This window comes from Cyprinus carpio, chromosome A19 (genome assembly GCF_018340385.1).
Source record: "Cyprinus carpio isolate SPL01 chromosome A19, ASM1834038v1, whole genome shotgun sequence".
In the NCBI taxonomy this organism is placed as follows: Eukaryota; Metazoa; Chordata; class Actinopteri; order Cypriniformes; family Cyprinidae; genus Cyprinus; species Cyprinus carpio.
Window position 1 is genome coordinate 1,024,002 of NC_056590.1, and position 20,212 is coordinate 1,044,213.

General features: G+C 37.5%; 2 protein-coding genes across 2 annotated transcripts; both read left to right on the plus strand.

Annotated features, from left to right (window-relative positions):
- Window positions 1-441: 441 nt before the first annotated feature.
- On the plus strand, window positions 442-9,266 carry LOC122134078 (serine/arginine-rich splicing factor 4-like). Its single transcript, XM_042776003.1, has 6 exons — window positions 442-612; window positions 1,413-1,555; window positions 6,145-6,232; window positions 7,402-7,629; window positions 7,846-7,911; window positions 8,121-9,266. Exons 1-6 carry the CDS (start codon window positions 506-508, stop codon window positions 8,590-8,592), a joined length of 1,104 nt encoding a protein of 367 aa, XP_042631937.1. The 5' UTR covers window positions 442-505; the 3' UTR covers window positions 8,593-9,266.
- A 115-nt stretch (window positions 9,267-9,381) lies between these two features.
- LOC122148730 (transmembrane protein 200A-like) lies at window positions 9,382-19,644 on the plus strand. Its single transcript, XM_042776002.1, has 2 exons — window positions 9,382-10,305; window positions 12,512-19,644. Exon 2 carries the CDS (start codon window positions 12,548-12,550, stop codon window positions 13,757-13,759), a length of 1,212 nt encoding a protein of 403 aa, XP_042631936.1. The 5' UTR covers window positions 9,382-10,305; window positions 12,512-12,547; the 3' UTR covers window positions 13,760-19,644.
- The last annotated feature ends 568 nt before the right edge of the window (window positions 19,645-20,212 follow it).

Consider the following 20,212-nt stretch of genomic DNA (forward strand, 5'->3'; position numbering starts at 1 on the left):
CTCCATGATTTGCTCAGTTAAAAAAAAAAAAAAATGTCCTGGCTCTTCCAAGCTTTATAATGACAGTGAATGTGCAACCATCCATCATAAAAAGTGCTCCACAAGGCTCAGGGATGTTCCCTGCAGTGTTTTGACTGCTTCGAAAAAGTCAATCGTTTTTGGCCATTTCCCTCTCACATTACAGCATTGCAATGTAGAGTGTTGATATGTCTTTTCATCACTTGAACTGCCGGATTTTGGTCTTTAGCATGAGTTACTTTCTGTACTGCTTTAATATGTGATTAATGCGGATTTACGCTAATTAAAATACTTTAAGGGATTAAAGTTAGTAATTAGCGAGAAAAGTAAAGCAACAACGTCTATACTAATATTAACTCTTTAGTATGTGCACAGTATTTCTACAAGCGCTGGACTTTTATTTTGGAAAGCACCTAGGGCGGGACTCTTAGTTTGAAGCTCGTGTGTGTTGTTGCTGTTTTCCTCGTCGAGCTGCTGCACTGGGAAAATGTCTCGAGTCTACGTGGGGAAACTGAGCTATCGCGCCAGAGAGAAGGATGTCGAAAGGTTTTTTAAAGGCTACGGGAAGATACTGGAAGTGGACCTGAAAAACGGGTACGTGATGTTCGCTTTATTCGAAGTGAATGTGCAGCCGATTGAGTCGTTAAGAAGGATAAACAGCTGTTTCTTCTGCTCCGCGTGATGCAAAAAAGACCTCCATTGTGAATTAAATACCTTGAATTATATGATATGAAATGAATAACCCTTAACATATTTTCGGGAATATAAAATCGTAATATAATCAGTGTTTTTAAAACGGTATTTTTAGCGGTTTAGCCCAGCAAGCTAAACTGCATTGTTTCCAGTCTGGCCTCGATTGAGTGCTTCATTTCGGCTCTAATTGTCCCGTTCTCTAAAAATTAATTCTAGTTGATATTAATTTATCATATAGATACAATAGTGTCAAAAAGTCTGAAGCCCAGTGAAAATGTTTATATTTTGCATATGAAAAAAAAAATTGTGAGTGTAAATATGAGGATGTTCTAGTTGCATGACCATCAGGTTTTACGCGAAGTTCATGTGCTTGTGTGATTTTATTTATTTAATTGCATTGCTAATGAAAATACGGACATGAAAGGAAATCACAGATCAAGGATGTAAATGATGTCTGTGTTAAAGAAAAAAAAATAGGTATAATCCTTTTGATGCCCCGCCCAAACCTTGTGTTTAATTTGATAATATGTTAATGCAACAGAATTTTGAGCTTATTAAGCTATTAAATAGCTAAAAATTAAAACGAATATAGAGGATAACTACAGTAAGCAAGGGGATGTTTGAAACATACTACTTGAAGATTAGACAACTGGGTTTTGTTTGTTTGTAATCTCTTAAATCCCATCCCTCCATCTCTTCAGGTATGGTTTTGTGGAGTTCGATGACCCCCGTGATGCAGATGATGCCGTGTGCGATCTGAACGGTAAAGACCTTTGTGGGAAGAGAGTGATCGTGGAGCACACCATAGGACAGCGGCGTGATGGCGGCAGCAGATCTGGAAGAAGTAAGAGATTCATTTACTCACTCTTACTCGCTATTTCTGTTTCATAAGAACTTCTTTTTCATTGGCTGACGTTGGATTGTGCAAACGCTGCATTTTTTCAGGCTTCTCAAATAGAGAGATTGATGCTCAACATGCCCATTGCAATTGTTAATCCTTATGCCAGAATTAATGTTTCCAGAGATGTGTTCAGGTGAAGGAGATGGGCTCTGACATGGTTTCCACAGTTCCATCCATAAATCTGCTGAGTAAGACGCTGGTGCTTTATAAACAGTGAACCACTTGTCCTTAGGCATGGTAATGTTAGTGATTTGGGCTTTTTGATCATCTTCACATTGACGAGATCTAAAAACAGAATAGAACGGCATTTTTAACCCCTTAACTGTCACCCCCCATCTTTTAAAATAGGCATTGAAGTGCACTATCCAAACTTAAATTGTTGTATTTTATGAACACTTTGGAATATAGACCTAAGGTTGGTCTCTTTTTAAAGAAGAAAATTAGCAGATTTTGGCAAAAAAAAAATTCAAAAAATTCAAGTATCAAAAAATTATAGAAGTTTAAATGTATTGTAAATAAAATGCGCTATATTAATTTTATTTTATTTATTATAAATATTTTACATAACAGGTTTTACTCTAAAATTGGTATAAAATTAAAGCCTTGTGTCTAAATAAGTTATGTTCCAAATTTGAAGTTGATATGAAAAAAATTGAGTTTCCTGTGAGATTTTATTTAGGGCGTCATACCACAAACAGCCACTGGGAGCCATCAAAACTCCTTTGAATTTCGTTTAATGAATTTTTTTCCCTAGATTTCTCTGTCGATTTTACTTCAATACTCAAAATAACCACCAAATATGGAATCCTAAGACTCAGACCTTTCCAATGATATGTTTGTTGCCAAGATTATAAAAAGTTTTGATTCTAAAAGACCGTAATGCATTTTGTAATATGACACTTGACACTGCCCACTAAGGGGCCGGAGACCGCCATAAGATTTTAAAGTGACGTTTCCATGGTAACACAATGTCTGATTTCAAAATGGTTTTGACAGGATGAATCTTGGGATTCTAAGCTTTCAAATGATATATAATTTATGATGATTCCTAAAAGATTTTATAGAGAAAAAGGACAACAACAAAAAAGAGCGCCAAGCGTGGCGGTGACAGTTAAGGGGTTAAAGGCATAGTTCACCCAAAAATGAAAATTTGCTTTTAATTTACTCACCCTCAGGTCATCTGAGATGTAGGTGACTTTTTTTTTCTTTCTTCTTCAGTAGAACAGTAAAGAAGATTTTAAGCTGAAACCGTGCCGCTTTTTTCATTTAATGCAAGTCCGTGAGAATAAAGAAGCAGATCGAGGAACACAGAATGAATACCTGTGGCTCCTGACGATGTATTGAGATCTTATGAAGAGAAACGATCACTCTGTGCAAGAAACTGAACATTATTAACTGTTTTATCCATAGCAACATGGAAATCTGATTCTTTTTCATGAACTAGTTCTTTCGGACAGTTCGTTTCAATGAACTGGTTCAATACACTAGTTTGTTTACGTAAACACGCAGTGATGTAACACGCAGTTATATCATTAAAGCACACGATGATGTGAAACGTAGATGTTTTACATGCATTAAGCGTATAATGTAGATAAACTTGTCTTTGTCAGCTCACCTTTTTACACAAATGCTAAGAAACCATAAAAACTTTAATTTTGTCCCTTCATTCAAGTGTTTGTTTCATGCATGCGCATATCAGCGGCTCATTGGTCTTCGGTTCAGTGTATTGTTTGAGGAACTGGAGCGCTGGATGAGTTTGCAAGACCAGCATCAGAGGATCAGGTATGCCAGTATTTTGGCTCATTTCGAGTCGGCGTGACTGTCAGGCGTCTGAAAGTGAGTTTTGATCGAGTATCTTATAGATCTGTGCTGCTCGATCTGCAAGCTGTTTCAGACGCTTCAGTCCAATTCAGTGAACTGGTTCAACTAGTTCACCAAAAACATCCAGTTCAAAAGAAGGATTGTTTCGCTTCATAAACTCCCAAACAAACCATCCACACCAAGAATAGAAACATGTGGTAACTAATGCTCCTTTTCTTGCACAGACGGATTGTTTCGCTTCATAAAGGCCCATTCACACCAAGAACAGTAACTATAAAGATAACGATATTAGCGTCCACACCAGCAAACGATATCGTCTGTTTATTGTAAGCGCACGTGCGTCTGCCACTTTAAATTCTCCAGCTTGTTATATCATGATTGATTCTGATTGACTGTCAATGTTTTTGTCGTTCATCAGCTGGAAAAAAAAAAATCGTTCTGAAAGTGATTTCAGCGATATCGTTACTCTGTGATTTTATCGTTATAGTTGCTATTCTTTAATATTGAGAATGATTTTTAGAACGATATCTTTATCGTTATCTTAATAGTTATAGTCTTTGGTGTGAACGGGCCTCAATATATGGTCAAGGAGCCATGGGTATTAATTTTGTGTTCCTTAATATGCTTTTTTTTATTCTTAAATATGGGCAGCCATTGACTTTCATTTTATGACTCGACAAGGACCACGGTTTCAGCTAAAAATCTTCTTTACTGTTCTACCAAAAAGTCACCCACATCTGGGATGGCCCGAGGGAGTACATTAACAGCAAATTTTTTAGATATTTTTGGGTGAACTATCCCTTTAAGAGTGTCCAGACTCTGTGTGAGAAGCCTGAAAATTGTGTTAAATTCCAAACCTTACCACATATGCAGTTGCTGTTTATCTTTTTTAGGGAGTGAAATTGTATGAGTGATAATCTTTAGGATATTACTGATGGGTGATTCTTCAGTTGGGAGAATGTTTTTGTCCATATTATTATAATATATATATATATATATATATATAAAAACACGATATATCTCAAGTAAGCTTTCTCAAGTGTCCCTAAATGAAGAATCACCTTGAAAAACTTGATAAACAAGTAATTCTAAGTATTTACTATAATTTCTGCTTCACTAGGGTATATGCAGATTAAAACTGTTGCAATATATAATGATTGATTTTAAGCAGTTTTTTTTTAAAAATGGTATAACTTATGTCAAAGCTAGAAATTTAACCCTCGATGTTTTATCAAAAGAGTCTGACTGCCTGCCCCTTTTGCTGGCCATGGTGTCCCCCTCCCCATGCGTGTGGCTCTTTGACCAAACTGGGCCCCTGGGCAGACCATTAAAGCGAGCCAATGTGAAAGAGGACCGCTTTTCCCATTAAGCCGGGTGGTGAGGATCTCAAGGGGTTTAGGAGATGTGGTTTGAGCTCTTTTAGGTGTTTTGGTTTTGTTTCTTTTGACATTTTACCTTTCCTCAGTAAATTAATCTCATTAGTCCAGCGTAAGTATGTTATTTGGTGAAATATTTTCAGTTCTTGAAGAATGAATCCCTTAAAGGGATAGTTCACAGAAAAATTTAAATTACCCCATGATTTACTTGCCCTCAAGCCATCCTAGGTGTATATGACTTTCTTCTTTCAGACGAATACAATAGGAGTTATATTACAAAATCTCCTGGCTCTTACAAGCTTTATAATGGCAGTGAATGGGTGTTGAGATTTTGAAGCCCAAAAAAGTGTATCCATCCATAGTAAAAAGTGCTCCATACAGATCCGGGGGCTTAAAAAAGGCCTTCTGAGGCTAACCAATGTGTTTGTGGAAGAAAAATCCATATTTAAATCTTTATAAACCATAATCTCTAGCTTCTGCCCACTCTAGTACACGCGTTCACGAGAGAGTTGCGTTCTAGCGGGTGACGTAGGCATAGCGCACGCTCTGGTGAGAAGTGACTAACCTTAAACTACACCTTAAACAAAACTTGGTTCTCGCGTGACTAGCATATTTTCACCGGAGCTTACACTACACCTCATTTCAGACGGCCATCCGGAGCCGTATGGAACACGTGTATGACAGGTAGTGGCAGCTAGAGATTACGGTTTATAAAGTTGTAAATATGGATATGTTTTATTACACAAACTCGTCGTTATAAATCATACATTACATCCCTAGACCCATGGAGAACTCTATAATATGGATGGATGCATTTTTTTAAACTTCAAAATCTCAAAACCCATTCACTGCCATTATAAAGCGTGGAAGAGCCAGGACATTTTTTTTAATATAACTCCGACTGTATTCGTCTGACAGAAGAAACTCATACACCTAGGATGACTTGAGGGCGAGTAAATCATGGGGTAATGTAAATTTTTGGGTGAACTATCCCTGAGTAAATGATGACGGACTCATTTTTAGGTGAACTATCCAGATAGTTCACCTAAAAATGAATCTGTCATTATGTGCTCACACTCATGTGATTCTAAAACTTAAAATTCAGATTCAAATTTATTACAAAATATAAGCTCAGTTTCTTAAACCATTTATAAAACTTACTTTTTCTATAATTTTATGATTTTTTTTTTATTTTTTTTTTGTAGATATTTCTTTCTTAATATGATTTTTTTTTTTAAGTTTAACTGTGTGTGAAATTCACTTAAAGGCTAGTGTGGAGACTCCTGTGTTTTACCTTTCCTGAGCTGTGTGCATCTTACTCTCGTCACTCTGAAGGTAGTCGGTATGGGCGTGGAGGAGGAGACCGGTACGGCCCACCCACTCGCACAGATTACAGGCTGATTCCAGAAAATCCATCCAGCAGCACCAGAAGGCATAAAAACAATATATAAAAACCATTATATAACTACAAGTTTTCTAAAGTTAAGCACCACAATTAAAGCACCAACTTTACCCTGTTACTGTTGCATATGGTGGCTGCCACTAGCCAAGTCACTCCTTTTCTCTCTACTACAGTATTGGATAATAATGATGCAGCGTCAGAAGAAACTAAAACAACTACCATTCACACACACATAGAAACCACACTCTGATATCCATACCAATACTAGGGTTGGGAACCGAGAACCGGTTCTTATTCAGAACCGGCTCTGTTTTTTGAAAAGAGCCGGAACCGTGAGCAATTGCATGCTGATTGATGGACTTGCATTACTCAACATTACTTACTACCTTCCAGCAACACTTCATTCAATGAAGGTAAAATAGTAAAAAAAACATAATAATAGTTTATTTAAATGGAATCGGAACCAGAAAATTATGTATACTGTAATATAAATGATGAATTTTGACATTGACAACCTTTAAATTAAGTTGACAGTAAGTAATAAACAGTATTGAGTATTGTGCATTATTCCTTACCACTATTTTTTTAATAGTTGTTTAATGATTTTAATGGAACCAGAATCAGAACCGGAACCGTTAGGCGGAACCGGAAAATTCTATAGAAACCACACTCAAAAATCCATAAAAACACACCCACACACACATACAAACAAAACCACAAAATCAATACAAATACACAAACATAATTCATCTGGCCTTTTTTCCAGCAGAAAACAGAAAAAAAAAAGATATTTGCTTAATAGGTGAGAAAATGGTGCCATCAGGTAATGCCAAATTTTATGCTCAAAAAAACAAACTGAAAGCCTTACAACAAAGAATGGCTAATTTTATGCTTAAATGGCATTGAGATTAAATATTGTTTTAATGGGTTTCGGTGGGTAAATTTTTGTCCTTACGGTTCTGAGTGTAATTTTTTTGTACCTAGTATAAAATAGATTTATGAAAGGAAGTAATGGTGAAATATAAAAATTCCAATGAACGGACATTTTTGGCAAAATGTTTATTTTTTGTATTAACACAGCCAAAAAAAACAAAGACCCTAAGGATGCACAAGGATTAAACCATTATGTATTTTAAGCATTTAGGAAGTCATTCCTGTAAACATAAGTGGTTTGTTCTTTAGAGTCACTAATGTGTGATGGATTCACAGGACTACATGCGTCAGGCTGGCGAGGTGACTTACGCAGACACTAACAAGGGCCGCAAGAACGAGGGGGTCATTGAGTTCAGGCAGTACTCAGACATGAAAAGAGCCCTGGAGAAACTGGACGGTACTGAGGTCAATGGAAGGAAGATCCGGCTCATCGAGGACCGGCCTGGTGCCAGACGCCGCCGCTCCTACTCTCGCAGTGCCTCCAGGTGCAAACAAATCAGATTCATTATTGAATGAATTTGTAAAAGTGGGAGACATTTACCTGATAATTAAGTGAAACTTTGCATTCGCGCCAATGTCATGTAACTTGATGTCTGAAATTAGTGATTGGCTAAACAAACTTTGCTTGTAGTAAAAGCTGCTTAAGAGTTTCACAGAGAACACGTGTTTAAAGTTTCTTGCTTCTTGTACACATCCCTCAGGTCCCGCTCCAGGAGCAGGAGGTCTCGCAGGAGCCGAAGCCACAGCCGAACCAGTAGCCGCTCAAGGTAGGCAAACTCTAGTCAATTACGACTTTATTTATCCACTATGTGAGCTTGAAGAGCTATTAAATATGAAGAAAACTTGAAGAGCATTTTGTGTTGTAGAAAACATATTAAGCTGCAGGGCACTAGAAGGCAGTAATTACTATGATAAAAATAGAAGTTCTGTGTGGCTTCAAAGGTAAAATTTCTTTAACGGTTTCTTTCTTTTCCAGAGCCTCGGGCTCGCGATCACGCAGCAGGTCAACCAGCAAGAAGACGAAGGGCAGGAGCGGTAGGATGGAGGAGAGCAGTAATGGAGCTCGCAGGGGAGGTGAAAGCGCCAGAGATAATAGCACGAGCTGCAGCCCTCCGAGCAAAAAGAGCAAACGGGAGAACAAGAGAGCTCGCTCCTATTCTCGATCCAGGTCCCGATCCCGGTCCAGATCTCGATCCAAATCGGGAAACAACAGGGATCTCTCCAGAGAGTCTGGGTCCAGATCTCAGGAGGCAACCAAGAGCGGCGATGAAGGCCGTGTGGCGGAAAAGGCGCATTGCTCTAGAGCTCATTCTCGGTCCAGATCACAAACGCCACCAGATGCTGATCTGCGAAGGGAATCTAGATCCAGATCCAAATCCAAATCGCGCTCACATTCACGCTCGCGATCTTATTCCCGATCTCGATCCCGCTCAAGGTCTCGGTCCTAAGTTAAAAAAAAATTATTATTTTTTTTTTCTTGTTTTCCAGTCTGTCTAAACATCTTTAAAACAAGAATATATCTTGAGGTAAAAGGTTTTTTTTTTTTCTTTTTTCTTTTTTTACCCCACTGACAATTAAATTGTTAGATCTGTGCTATAAACAAGAGACAATCTGTGGTTGAGGTAAGAAAATAAACCGAATTCAAGATATATTATCTGAAAACAAGTGAGAATGTTACTTTTTTTGAAAAGCAAAACGGTGTCTTGTTTTTAAATATTTTTTGAAAATAAGACAAAAATAGACTGAAAATTGTCTAAATGTTCTGCCCTGCATTTCTCTTCTTTAAAGCAAACTTCATTTTTCTGTGTGTGTGTGTGTTGTTTTTTTTTTTTTTATCCTTTTTTGTCAGATTTGTCAATTAGGGAAATAGCTTATTCACAGTTCAGTATTATCTGGTATTGTTAACCTTATGCATCATTTTTAGTAGTGTTTTTATTTTTAAATTGCTTGCGATATATTTTATTCATGAAGACTGTGTAAAATTAAACCAACAGTAGATGTCCTTGTCTTTGCATCATATATTTAGAAATGTACCATAGTTGTTGTCAAGCTGGGGCAGAGTTTATGGTCTTTTTACAACAAAGTTCCCCATACAAAAATAAAAAAAAAAACTGCCTCACAATACTTTGTGTCCGTTCAGTTCGTTTACAAAGCTCTTTTGTGGTGCGTTTCCTAATATTGTAGTGTCAAAAGTAAAACTGTTTAAAGGAAATTGGAGATGTTTTTCAGAAAGTGTGCTGCTCTTTATCATTCAATGAAAATGAAAGGATGTTCAAGAAACGAAAAGGGAGAATACTTAATTGCCATTCTGCCGTCTTTCTAATCTCATTCTTGCTTAAGAATTAAATAAGTAAAGATAAAAATATTATCCTGACATCACTGGCATCAGACCTGGAGGGATGTGTTGAGAAGGTGATGTCTGTCTGTGCAAGTGTGAGTGAAATTTCACAGCCTCCCGTGAGTAGACGACGATATTCAATGCTAAATCAACTAATACTACTACAAACTACATCAGAATCTAAGCAGTTGAATTAATATTGTAGATATATGTAATAATCTATAAAGAACATTTGCAAGCAATTAACTTTCCCGCCTCTACACGTAAAAATAATTCCACAAGATGTCGCCAACATTCAGATAAGAGGAAAGGCTGTCCGGTGTCTGGTGTGTCTAATATACTTTTGTGCCTGCTTTTCTATACCATTTTCTTCTGTTCTTTCAGTACTACATTACAAACCTATTTGTATTCCTATCCACCATCATGTATTACCTTATTCTTCAAATCCCAAAAGACAGCAATATAGCCTGTTGAACGTTTGTGTCTGTGGAAAGCGAACTGAAGTGTGGTCACTCCATTGAGTCTGGACGAGGGCGGCGCTCTCCTCAACACTTCACTGAGGGGAGCACACGAAACGTGGACACTGGGGAACGGACTGATGATGGAGAGACATTTACCTTCTCGGTCTTTAGAAAGCCCGTTCTTTTAACCCTTCAGTGTCCTCTTCTGGAGAGGAAGAGCTGTCATGGGAGACGCGCGGCACTTCACGCGCATCTGGATTGATGGGGAGCCGCGAAACTTCGCAGCGGGAGGAGAACATCACGAGCACGCGTGTCCAGCGCGCTAGAACGATGGAACGCGGACGCGATACACTGTAACAAAGGCAAGTATTCGCATTGACTATTGAGGCGCTTTTGATACATTTGTAACCTGTAATGCCAAAGCGGCAACATCAATACAGCAACTGACTTGACCTTTTTAGAGGTCGATAGATTTCTAATGTTCTTGAAGAAGTCTAAACTCAAGTTTGGGCGCAGAGAAATGGTGGCTTTAACATGTAGGGCTGTTCCATGTGATGTACAGAAAGAGACATAGATTTATTGGAATGAATGAATTTGAGATTGAGCCCACTATTAAGGAAAAATAAATAAATAAATAAATAAATGTTTTGATGTCTTTGATCGTTTTAGCACAAGATGTACAGTCTTTGAAAAGCGTTCTGAGATGTGTCTGAAATGATAATGAATTGCACATCTCATTTGGTGCATTTTTGAACATTTTAAATGTGGTGCATTATACACAGCATGCACAAAAGAAATTGGAGATTGAGCCCTATATAAAAATATATATTTTTGTTTTTGTGAGGTTACATGCATTTATGCCAATGATGGCAGGAATATTTGAGTGTTCAGACACGACTGTATGCGACAGTCATGTAGAGTCCTGCCTACAACGAGATGAGTAAAGTGCTTAAATAATAATCTGCACAGATAATCAAACAATAATTTGAAGCATTTAACAATTCGGATTCATTGATTGATCCACATCTGCTGTATATATTTTATACTCTTGTTTAATTAATTTCACCCATTTGTAAACCAGAGTGAACAGCCATTAAAAGTAAAGCTGAACTTTGTAATGGAAAAAAAAAACAGGTCTGGAATTCATCAGTCCAGCCTTTTGACGAATCAGTGCGAGATGCATGTACTATAGATTGTTTTTTTCTGTGTGCATCTGATTTTACTGATGGAGTTTGATCTTTGCATTGTTGTAAGTGCAATCATTTATGACGCAGCATTGCAAAAAGCAGTTAGTGCCAAAACTACACATTATTATTATACACAAATTTTTTCCACAACCTCAGTGTTTACGTTTGGCCATATAACTTTGCATTTCTGAATACTGACATGTTGCTTACAAGTTCTGTGTGATCTAAGTTTTCTAGCAGAACATCCAAAGCATTTCCCATGAGTTTAAACAAACCAAGTGAGTTGGCGGGATTGTAAATGACATTTTCAGAGTTGTTGAGAAACCTCTGCCAGTGGAGTGTTTGTTATTCCAGAGTGGATTGGCCACATAATTTCTCATTTATGGACGGTTGTTTCCCCCCACCCACATTCTTCCTCAGCCAAATGTGGCATGGACTTTGCAGATTTTTAGTGGTTCAATTTATTTTTGCCTCGGTCAGTGCAGTGAACGCAAGGCTTCCCCTGCACACCTGTTTCTTCTTCAAGTTAAAATCAACAACATAGAGAAATGTTGTCTTAGATGACCTAAAATCAGCAAACCGTGTGTAAAATCTGGAGCTCCCTTTGGGGATCCAGCTGGGTAGTATATCTGTCAGTGTATCAAATAAATATGTCATGCCTTAAAACTAATGCAACAGTTTACAAATTGTTTGAGGGACTGAGAATACTCTCGCTGCAATAAAACACAGCATCAGCCACTTTACTTCTAAGGATGGTTTTATTTAGAGTGTATACGATTTATTTAAATAGATTTAATACAGTTTATGATTTGTTTGTGGTGCACCACACAGAGGCATCAGAATGGAGTTATTCTCTAAACATCTCATGCTGAAGTATCTTTATGTTTCTGATATTTTAACTAAATCTTTAATTCTTTGATTATCCTTTGTGCCATTTATCTTTGACTTTCTCATCAAAGGGCAAGATGCAATGGTTCAGGCATGGGCAGCCTTTTCTCTTTTTATTTCACTTTTGACTCATCCAGCATTTTTTTTTTTTGGATCTGGAACATTCCTTTAATTTATTATGCATTATAATTATGAATTAAATGCTTTTTCAAGGCTGTGAAGGAGAAATGACCACACTTGTTTTCTTAAATTATTTAAAACAAGACAAGCCCCTATGGATTAAATAGTAATGGATGTCAATTAGTGTCCATTAGTGCCAATGTTTCAATCAAACAGAGGAGAACATTAGTTAGTAGCACATACTGCATATTGGGTTAGGGGTCTGAAGCAACCATTAAGATAAAACAGTTCTCTTGACTTGAATGCATAACTGAAATCATGTCACCACTCAACTTTAACCTTGATCTCACTTTTCCCTCTTCACCCTTTTCAGACTCCCATTAGGGACCATTACAGACCAGTCTATGCCATGAGGAGTCAGAAGTCCCGTGGTCAGACATCAGCCACACCTTCCCGCCAACGCTTGCCACGTTTCAGTCTTCACTCCAGAAGAAAGAAGGAAGGTGTAATCCAGGGAAAACTGCGTATCCGTTCCATGCCGGGTGCCTTTCTGGTGCTTGGGGTGGTGGTTGTTGTTGTTGGCACTGCGCTTGCCGTGGCAGGCTACTGGCCGTACAGGGCCCATCGATCATCAGTGGACACGACAGAGGAAGGATCCTCTGGAAGTGCATCAGGATGGGGATTAGGGTCCAAAGGACTGTTTTCAGCGGCAAGTTTGGTTCATAGTGAAAGGATGAAACTACTTGGACCTGTCATTATGGGAGTGGGACTCTTCATACTTATTTGTGCCAATACAGTACTCTATGAGAATCGGGACAGGGAAACTCAAATGCTTCTGGCGCAGATGCGGAGCGTCATTTGCTCTGTTTCTGCAGCCGTGCCTTCGGCAGACCTCTTGCAGGTGAACTCTCTTGCCAGGCACTACCAATGGGTCAGCAGTTTACCTGCAGCCCACCTGAATATCCTCTGCCTCCAAGAAATGTCCAGTTCAGAGCCTCTACTACAAGTGAAGAGCATGGATGAGGAGGACAGCGTTCAGCAGCAAGATACAGTGCACACTGAGGTTCTTCATCATCAGGACTCTTCCTCCACACCCTCGATCCACTCCTCCAACTCTTGCAACGACAGCAAAGAGGTTTTTTGCACAGAGGAACGGGGGACCAACTCTCCACTGGATCTGCGGCAAGAAAGTCACTTTGGACTGAGCAACTGTATGACCGCATCCTCTATGTCCACTCTGGGTGGGGAGGACTTGGAGATCTTCTCCATCCCATCCAGACGCTCCTACAGCATGAGCCACAGGACTAAACCATATATACTGCCCAGGGATCTGGTGTATTCAGAGGACAAGCCTGTGTCTTCTATGGGTCACTATAGACTGCTTCCAAGGCAGTCCAGCTCAGAGGTGTATGTGAACATGGTTGGAGCTGCCGTTACAAGCCTTGACGTTATACCTGTAGAAGAGCAGAGACACCGCAGCTGGCCTCGACTAGATCTCGGAAGCGCCAGGAAGTATCTCAAGCTGGAGAACAAAGAGGACTCTGTGGAGAAGTTACTGGAACAGCTTGAGCAGCAATGCTTGCAGTTTAACAAAAGCTATGGCTCAGGCCCCTTCCAGTGAGCCGAGGTTTAATCATTACTTCAAGGTTAATGGCTTGCCAGATCCCATGGTAATAAGAAGGAGCCTTATATAGTGATATAGACTTGGAATAACCCAACCTACAAATGGGCACAAGTTTCCAGTGGATACTGTTTGCACAGTTTCTGGAATCCCTCGAGGTCAACTAATTTGCTAATTTCCAAGACCTAGCCATTTATCTCACTTGACTAGTTTTGTAACTAGCTTGTTTTGGGGATTTAATTAGCTTTTGTAACTAGCTTGTTTGGAGACTTGATGGAATGGAAATATAAACACACATCCTGAAGGAAGCTAGGGATGGAGATATTTTACACTCATGGGAATGTGCTAAACAGCTTGTGATGTCATAGATGATTGGATGGATTCCAATTGGAGGGATCCGTTTGTTATTGTTGCTAAAGCCCTACTTGTTACTAGGACACAGCAAGTGAAATTTCTTAATCTACGAGGTAGAATAAACAAAGACCTCGGCAGTGACTAGATTCAAAGTAAACACATTTATGACGTCTGAATTCAGGTCAGCCAAAAGCATGGCTCTGGTTTTGATAGTTCTGAAGGCCAAAACATAAATAAATGGAGAATTTCTGGTTATTTGACCCATAAATGGATTCAAACTGCGTGTCTACTATTGGAGTGTCCATTAGAGTTCACTTGTATGGTTAAAGTAATGCAACCTCAGTTGCAGTGTCTGTTAATATTTCGTCTAACGTTTCCTTGAGTATCTGTTCTTCTTGTGTTTCACCTTTCTTCCGTCTCTGCCTGCCGGCAGTAAAACAGAAGCATTGACAATGAGGGCACAGTGCCCTCTTGGCTTCATTAACTAAGGTGATCAGTCTTTTTGCATGCACTAATGCGGGTACATAATTGATTTCCCTTTAAAGGGTGGAGCTGGAGCGATCCCCTCTTTGCAATGCGAATGTGTAACTTCACTCTGTTTACAAAAATAAGGCAGTCACCCATCTCTGTTTCGTCTGTGTAGCCTGTTTTGGTGTTATTTGCTGTGGGTTCTCAATGTATACTGAGCAATATCCACAGACTAACTGACCAATCAGTGATCAGAACCTTTACGCCACCTTTGGACTGAATCCCATGCCTGTGTTGCAAATAAAAGGCAAAACAAAACCACTTTAAATGTAAGTGATTGTTTGCTGTCCGTGATTTTACGTTAATGCAAGGTAGCATCAGAGGGTCAAGGTGTGGCATGTTAGCCTCTGCATTTTACCTCCTGCTGGTAGATGCTGTATCAAAAATCTTCTTTCTCTGTCAATGGACAATCATATGCAACATATAAATCAAATTTTTTAGCAGGGACAGTTTTTAGTTCTTATATACAGTGATCTATCATATGACATTTTCAGCTCAGACTGTCTCATAAAAAAGATTCTGAAATTGAGTATATATGAAAGGTGACAGTATACTGGTTAGAAAATATCTTTTAGAATGACATTCAATATCTAACAAAAACAATAACATTATTGTAATATTTGCATATTGCATTGTGATTGGTCTTCTGTCTTAAATCTATTTGCATACTGACTGATTGTTCTTTTTTTTTTCTTTTAACCATCCATAGTCACTAGAGGAGTAGAGTTGTGTGTTGTGCACAGACAACAAATATCAAGGCACATATAATTTAATTTGCTTGATGCAGTATTTTATTTACTTTAGCCAAAGCCTAAAAACTAAATTTATCAGGAGGTAACTGTACTATTTTAACTGATCAAATTCAATTAAGTTCTATAATAATTCATAATTAAAGGAAAGAAAGCATTTGTTTTCTCAGAAAAAGCAAAACATCTGGACAGGAATCCCTGTTGTTTAAAGGTGCAGAGAGGCGTAATGGAGCAGAACTCTTTGTTCTTTGTTAGATGTGTATGTGTAAGGATTATGAATGTTTGATGTTACGGCCTTAAAAGCAAGGTCTGATTCAGCGATGATGGATGAAAGCAGTGTGAAAGAGGTTTGCTTTCCAAGGTGCTTTTATTGATATTAGGCTACTCAGACATTCTATATTTTTTTTCTACCCAAGTTTAAGAAATTAATTCAGCTTAAACTTGTACAAACTCCCTTTAAACTTTTCAACATTCTATAGCCTACAAATTTCAGATTAAAGTCTAAAAATCTCCTTTTTGTTAGAACTGAATTTGCATAATGAATTATGATTGATCTTTTTCTTCTTACGTCTATTTACAGTCTTCACTAAATGTTACTATCAATCTTTCTCTCCCTGTTTCTTATTTGGGTTTACAACATTTCTAAATATCATGTCGGTTCTTTATTTGCTGCTTTTCCATCAGGAAATGCAAATCTTATTTTTTGCAAATCTTATATGTTGTTGCTTTTACTGATAAGGACAATGGAAGAATAAAACTCAAATTCATATCATAAGCCTCAATGTATGATAAATGTCTAGGGAGCACACAATGTTTTCAAAGTGTAAAAAATACAGCTTCCGACCGATCTCCATTACTTTTGAATTACTCTTACAAAATCTCTTAAATAGCTCTGCTCCTAAATACTAGAATATGGAAATAATTACCACAGTAACAAAAAACTGTTGTTCTTTTTTTCATTTTTTCTGTTGTTTCCCAGGGCAAATGCCTAAGGATTCTTAAACCAAGATACATTTACTTAAGAAGCAAAATGACACAAGAAGTCTTGTTTTCTGTGAAAAATCAATATAATGCAAAGGGGAAAAGTGTTTTTCATACCCATTGACAAAATTGGTTATTTTTATGCATAAACTTTGTTAATTTTGTTCATTTTCTTAGAAAAGCAAGACTTTATATCTTCATTTTGCAGTCTCAAGTAAATGTATCTTGCTTTAAGGATGTTTAGATATTTGTATTGGAAAACAAATCTAAATATACTCAGGAAGATATTAATTTTTTGCAGTGCATGCAACATTTAATGCCATGACTTTATGAATTTAATACTTTCTGCTTTGATTCAAGATCTTTTTAAAGTCTAAATGAAGACTTTGTAAGAGCAGCAGAAACCTTATTTATTTGGCACAGCTGATTTTGATTGCTTCATTAGTAGAGTCTCTGACCTGCACTCAGTGTGTCACATAACTTAAATTATGAGTCCCACTCTATTTCAGTTATCCTGCCAGCAACCATTATTACTTATACAATTGAGTTCCTGTAGCTCTACTGGTAGAGCATGGCACTGGCCACGGTTTCTTTCTAAAGGAAACACACACTAAATGACATGACATTTCGAGCCGTGCCCTGCAGTGTGACATGCTACACTTCATCTCAAACCATTGTACATGCTTGAACTGTTTTTTATTCTCAGCTGTTGCTCAGACAAGTTTCACAGAACATGGAATGAACTGGAGATTTCTGTATACAGCACAATTTTCAGTATGTTCAGCATAAAAAAATTATTTAATTTTTACACAGCCTTTAATGAAGTGTGACTTGCAAAGTATTTTTTAATCTTTTCCTTTCTTGAAGCGATTTCTAAATTAAGCAGCAACATGAAACTGAAAAAAAGAAAAAAGAAATCAGAATCAGGGTTATCACTTTTCACAGACAATATGGTAATGTTACTAGCAACACCGTTATTGATATGTAAATTAATAAATGTTGTGTTATTAATATGAATTTACCTTGAAGGAAAAGGTAGATGTTCTTAAATGATTTTCCACACATTCATTTGACACATAGTTTACTTCCCAAATATAATCTAGTGATTAATCTAAAGATCCTAGAAAAGGATGAAAATACAACTTGTATCCTCTCTGTGAAATTTTATCTTGACACACAGTGAGACACACACACACACACACACACACACACACACACACAATGATTATTGGAGTATGTTTTACAAAAAATAATGATAATATTTCAGTTTTTCTACTTTAAATTCATATTTAATTCAATGTGTTACTTGCTGTCTCTGTGTAATTTATTTTAACTGAGTTAAAACAGTTTTAAAGAAAATTCTACACCAACCTTTTTTCATGTAAATCTATTCAAACAATCAGGACTTATGACTTACAAAAGTATGATAATTTGGCAGATCACAATAACTTGTGTTATTATGCATGCAGCTTTTATTATTAAAGAATATAGAATATCACTAGAATATTAGAGAATGTTACAGAAACTTGTATGTTTCCATCCTTACAAAAAAACATGCAAAATTGGTACAAAACTTCATCTGTATTAAATCAATGTTTCATAATTAATGATAGTCCTTTAACCTAAATATTTACCAAAATATTGGCAGGTTTGGCTCAGTAAGCTTCTGTAATGGAAGAGGAAGGAGGGAGGGGAAGAGAAATTCCCCTGCTGTAATTATCCTCAGCAGTGTTTTTGTCAGGGGCCAACCCTTATTAGTTTTTATGGCTCCTTCCGGGCAGGTATGCAGTCTCTCGTGATCTCTTCTCATTTAATTGGTCATTTACAAGATGGCTTCTGGGATTCTAACAGCTTGTAAAGCTAGCAGTTAAGACCCAGGCATTTTTTCACCAAAAATTCAAAGAGGAAGAGTTGTATGTATGTGGAGATGAAGCAGAGTAGAGGACTAAAGCACAGAACTGTTATTTGTGTCTGTGTAAATTTGAATATGATGGTTCAGGCAAATGGCAATGCTTCCCAGTTGGCACTATATACAGCTACTGTGTCAACTGGATGAAAATATTCTATACTGCTATATCACTGTATATATATGTGCATATATCAGAGGGCAGGACTGCTTTATCTTACAACATAGAAACATTAAGCCATGTGAAAATACAGAGCGTGTCCCAAACAAGATGATGATAAACAGTGTGACTATTTGACACAATGCAAAGTGAAGTTTGGTTATTGTTTCTCATTACTGAGCAACTTTGTAATTTGCTTTAATATTCTGATGCAGTAAAATGTTGTTTATTTATGTTGTTAATTTGGATTTTGGCTATACCACCCACTCCTAGCTGCCTATGTTATCTTACTTATGCTGTCTTTTTCAACAATTGTGCCGCCATTAATTTGGCAGATTTGTTGAGATTTATGGCAGTCTTGGAACATGGTCTTCATCTCAGATAAATTGGCATGGCAATGTAGCTTGTGCTTTACCAGATACATTCTCCTCTGGCGCAGGGTAATTAGCTACCCTCAGCATCTGCAGTACATTAAAAAAAGGTTTAGTAAAAGCTTGCACGGTTTCAGAGGTCCTCTCTGCACTTTTAACATGTGACAGAAATGCGTTAAAAACAACACCTCTCTGCTTTAAACGCAGAGTTTGGGAAACACAGTCTGCCGTTTACCCAGAGAACTGCAGGTCACAGTATTTTTAAAGTGGAATATAGTTTTGAACAATACGTCATGTAACTCAGCACTTAGGGTTAAAACATGCTTTTTGAGTTGGTTTATATGTGTGTGTTCAGTATGTTAGCAGGAGGGTCGTATAAACGGCCTGGGTGTAATTGTTTTTTACTGCTGCAGGTCCCAGAGGCACAGTCTCCTTGGCTTGTGTGCGGCCAGTCAATGGGATCCAGGTTTGATTCAGAACTATTTCATGTTTTGGCGAGTTAGTATGATGCATGCTGGTTAAAAACCTGTCTGAGTGTCTGATGTCATGCAAAAACTCTGCGACCAGTTGCAAAAACCATGCGTAGTTGCTCTCTCTGAAGGTACGATGGGAAACGGCTTGATGACGACGAACACAGCTTAATGTTCATTGGTTTAAACAACCGTGATGAATTGTTGTCTTCTAAAATGTTTATATTGTACGTCCTTGTGTGTAAATTATGTCTGAATATTCTAAAATACTTTGACAGTGCGATCTCTCTATGGGATATGTCATATTTTCTAAAAATGAATGGAAAACTTGTTTTTCAGTTGGAATTAAATAACAAGTACTTTTGAGTGTCTTTTCATCCTATTTATTTTCATATAAAAGCAACCAAAACTTTATTTGTTAAGAGGGTAGTTCTTGGAATTGTGCAATCAAACATGACTTTCTTTTTAATGAAGGTCAAACCTCTATGACTTATGACTTTCGCAGAATCATATATCATCTCTTTAAATCTCAGAACTCAAAAGTCTCCCCTGTGTCTGTTTTAAAAGGCTTATGTCTCTATAGAGAAACTGAATGAGATTTTAGCCTAGTGTGGCATTCTATACCCATGAGGTTATTTCTAGAAAGGAGTTCAGAACACTGTCTGCAAATCTATGCAAATATGTCTCAGACAGGAGAGAGTGGAATTTATATATATATATATATATATATATATATATATATATATATATACTCTCCATATATATATAAAGGAGAAAAGTATTTGATGGAACTCCAGGTGAATGAGGCTTTTATGTTCCTTATAGAGAGTCCCACGGGTGTGTTGACGCTCCTCAGTGAATCACGGTTCATACGATGAGTATTTGGACTTTGAGTGAGAATGATGAATAACAATATTCTAACAAGGCTGAATGT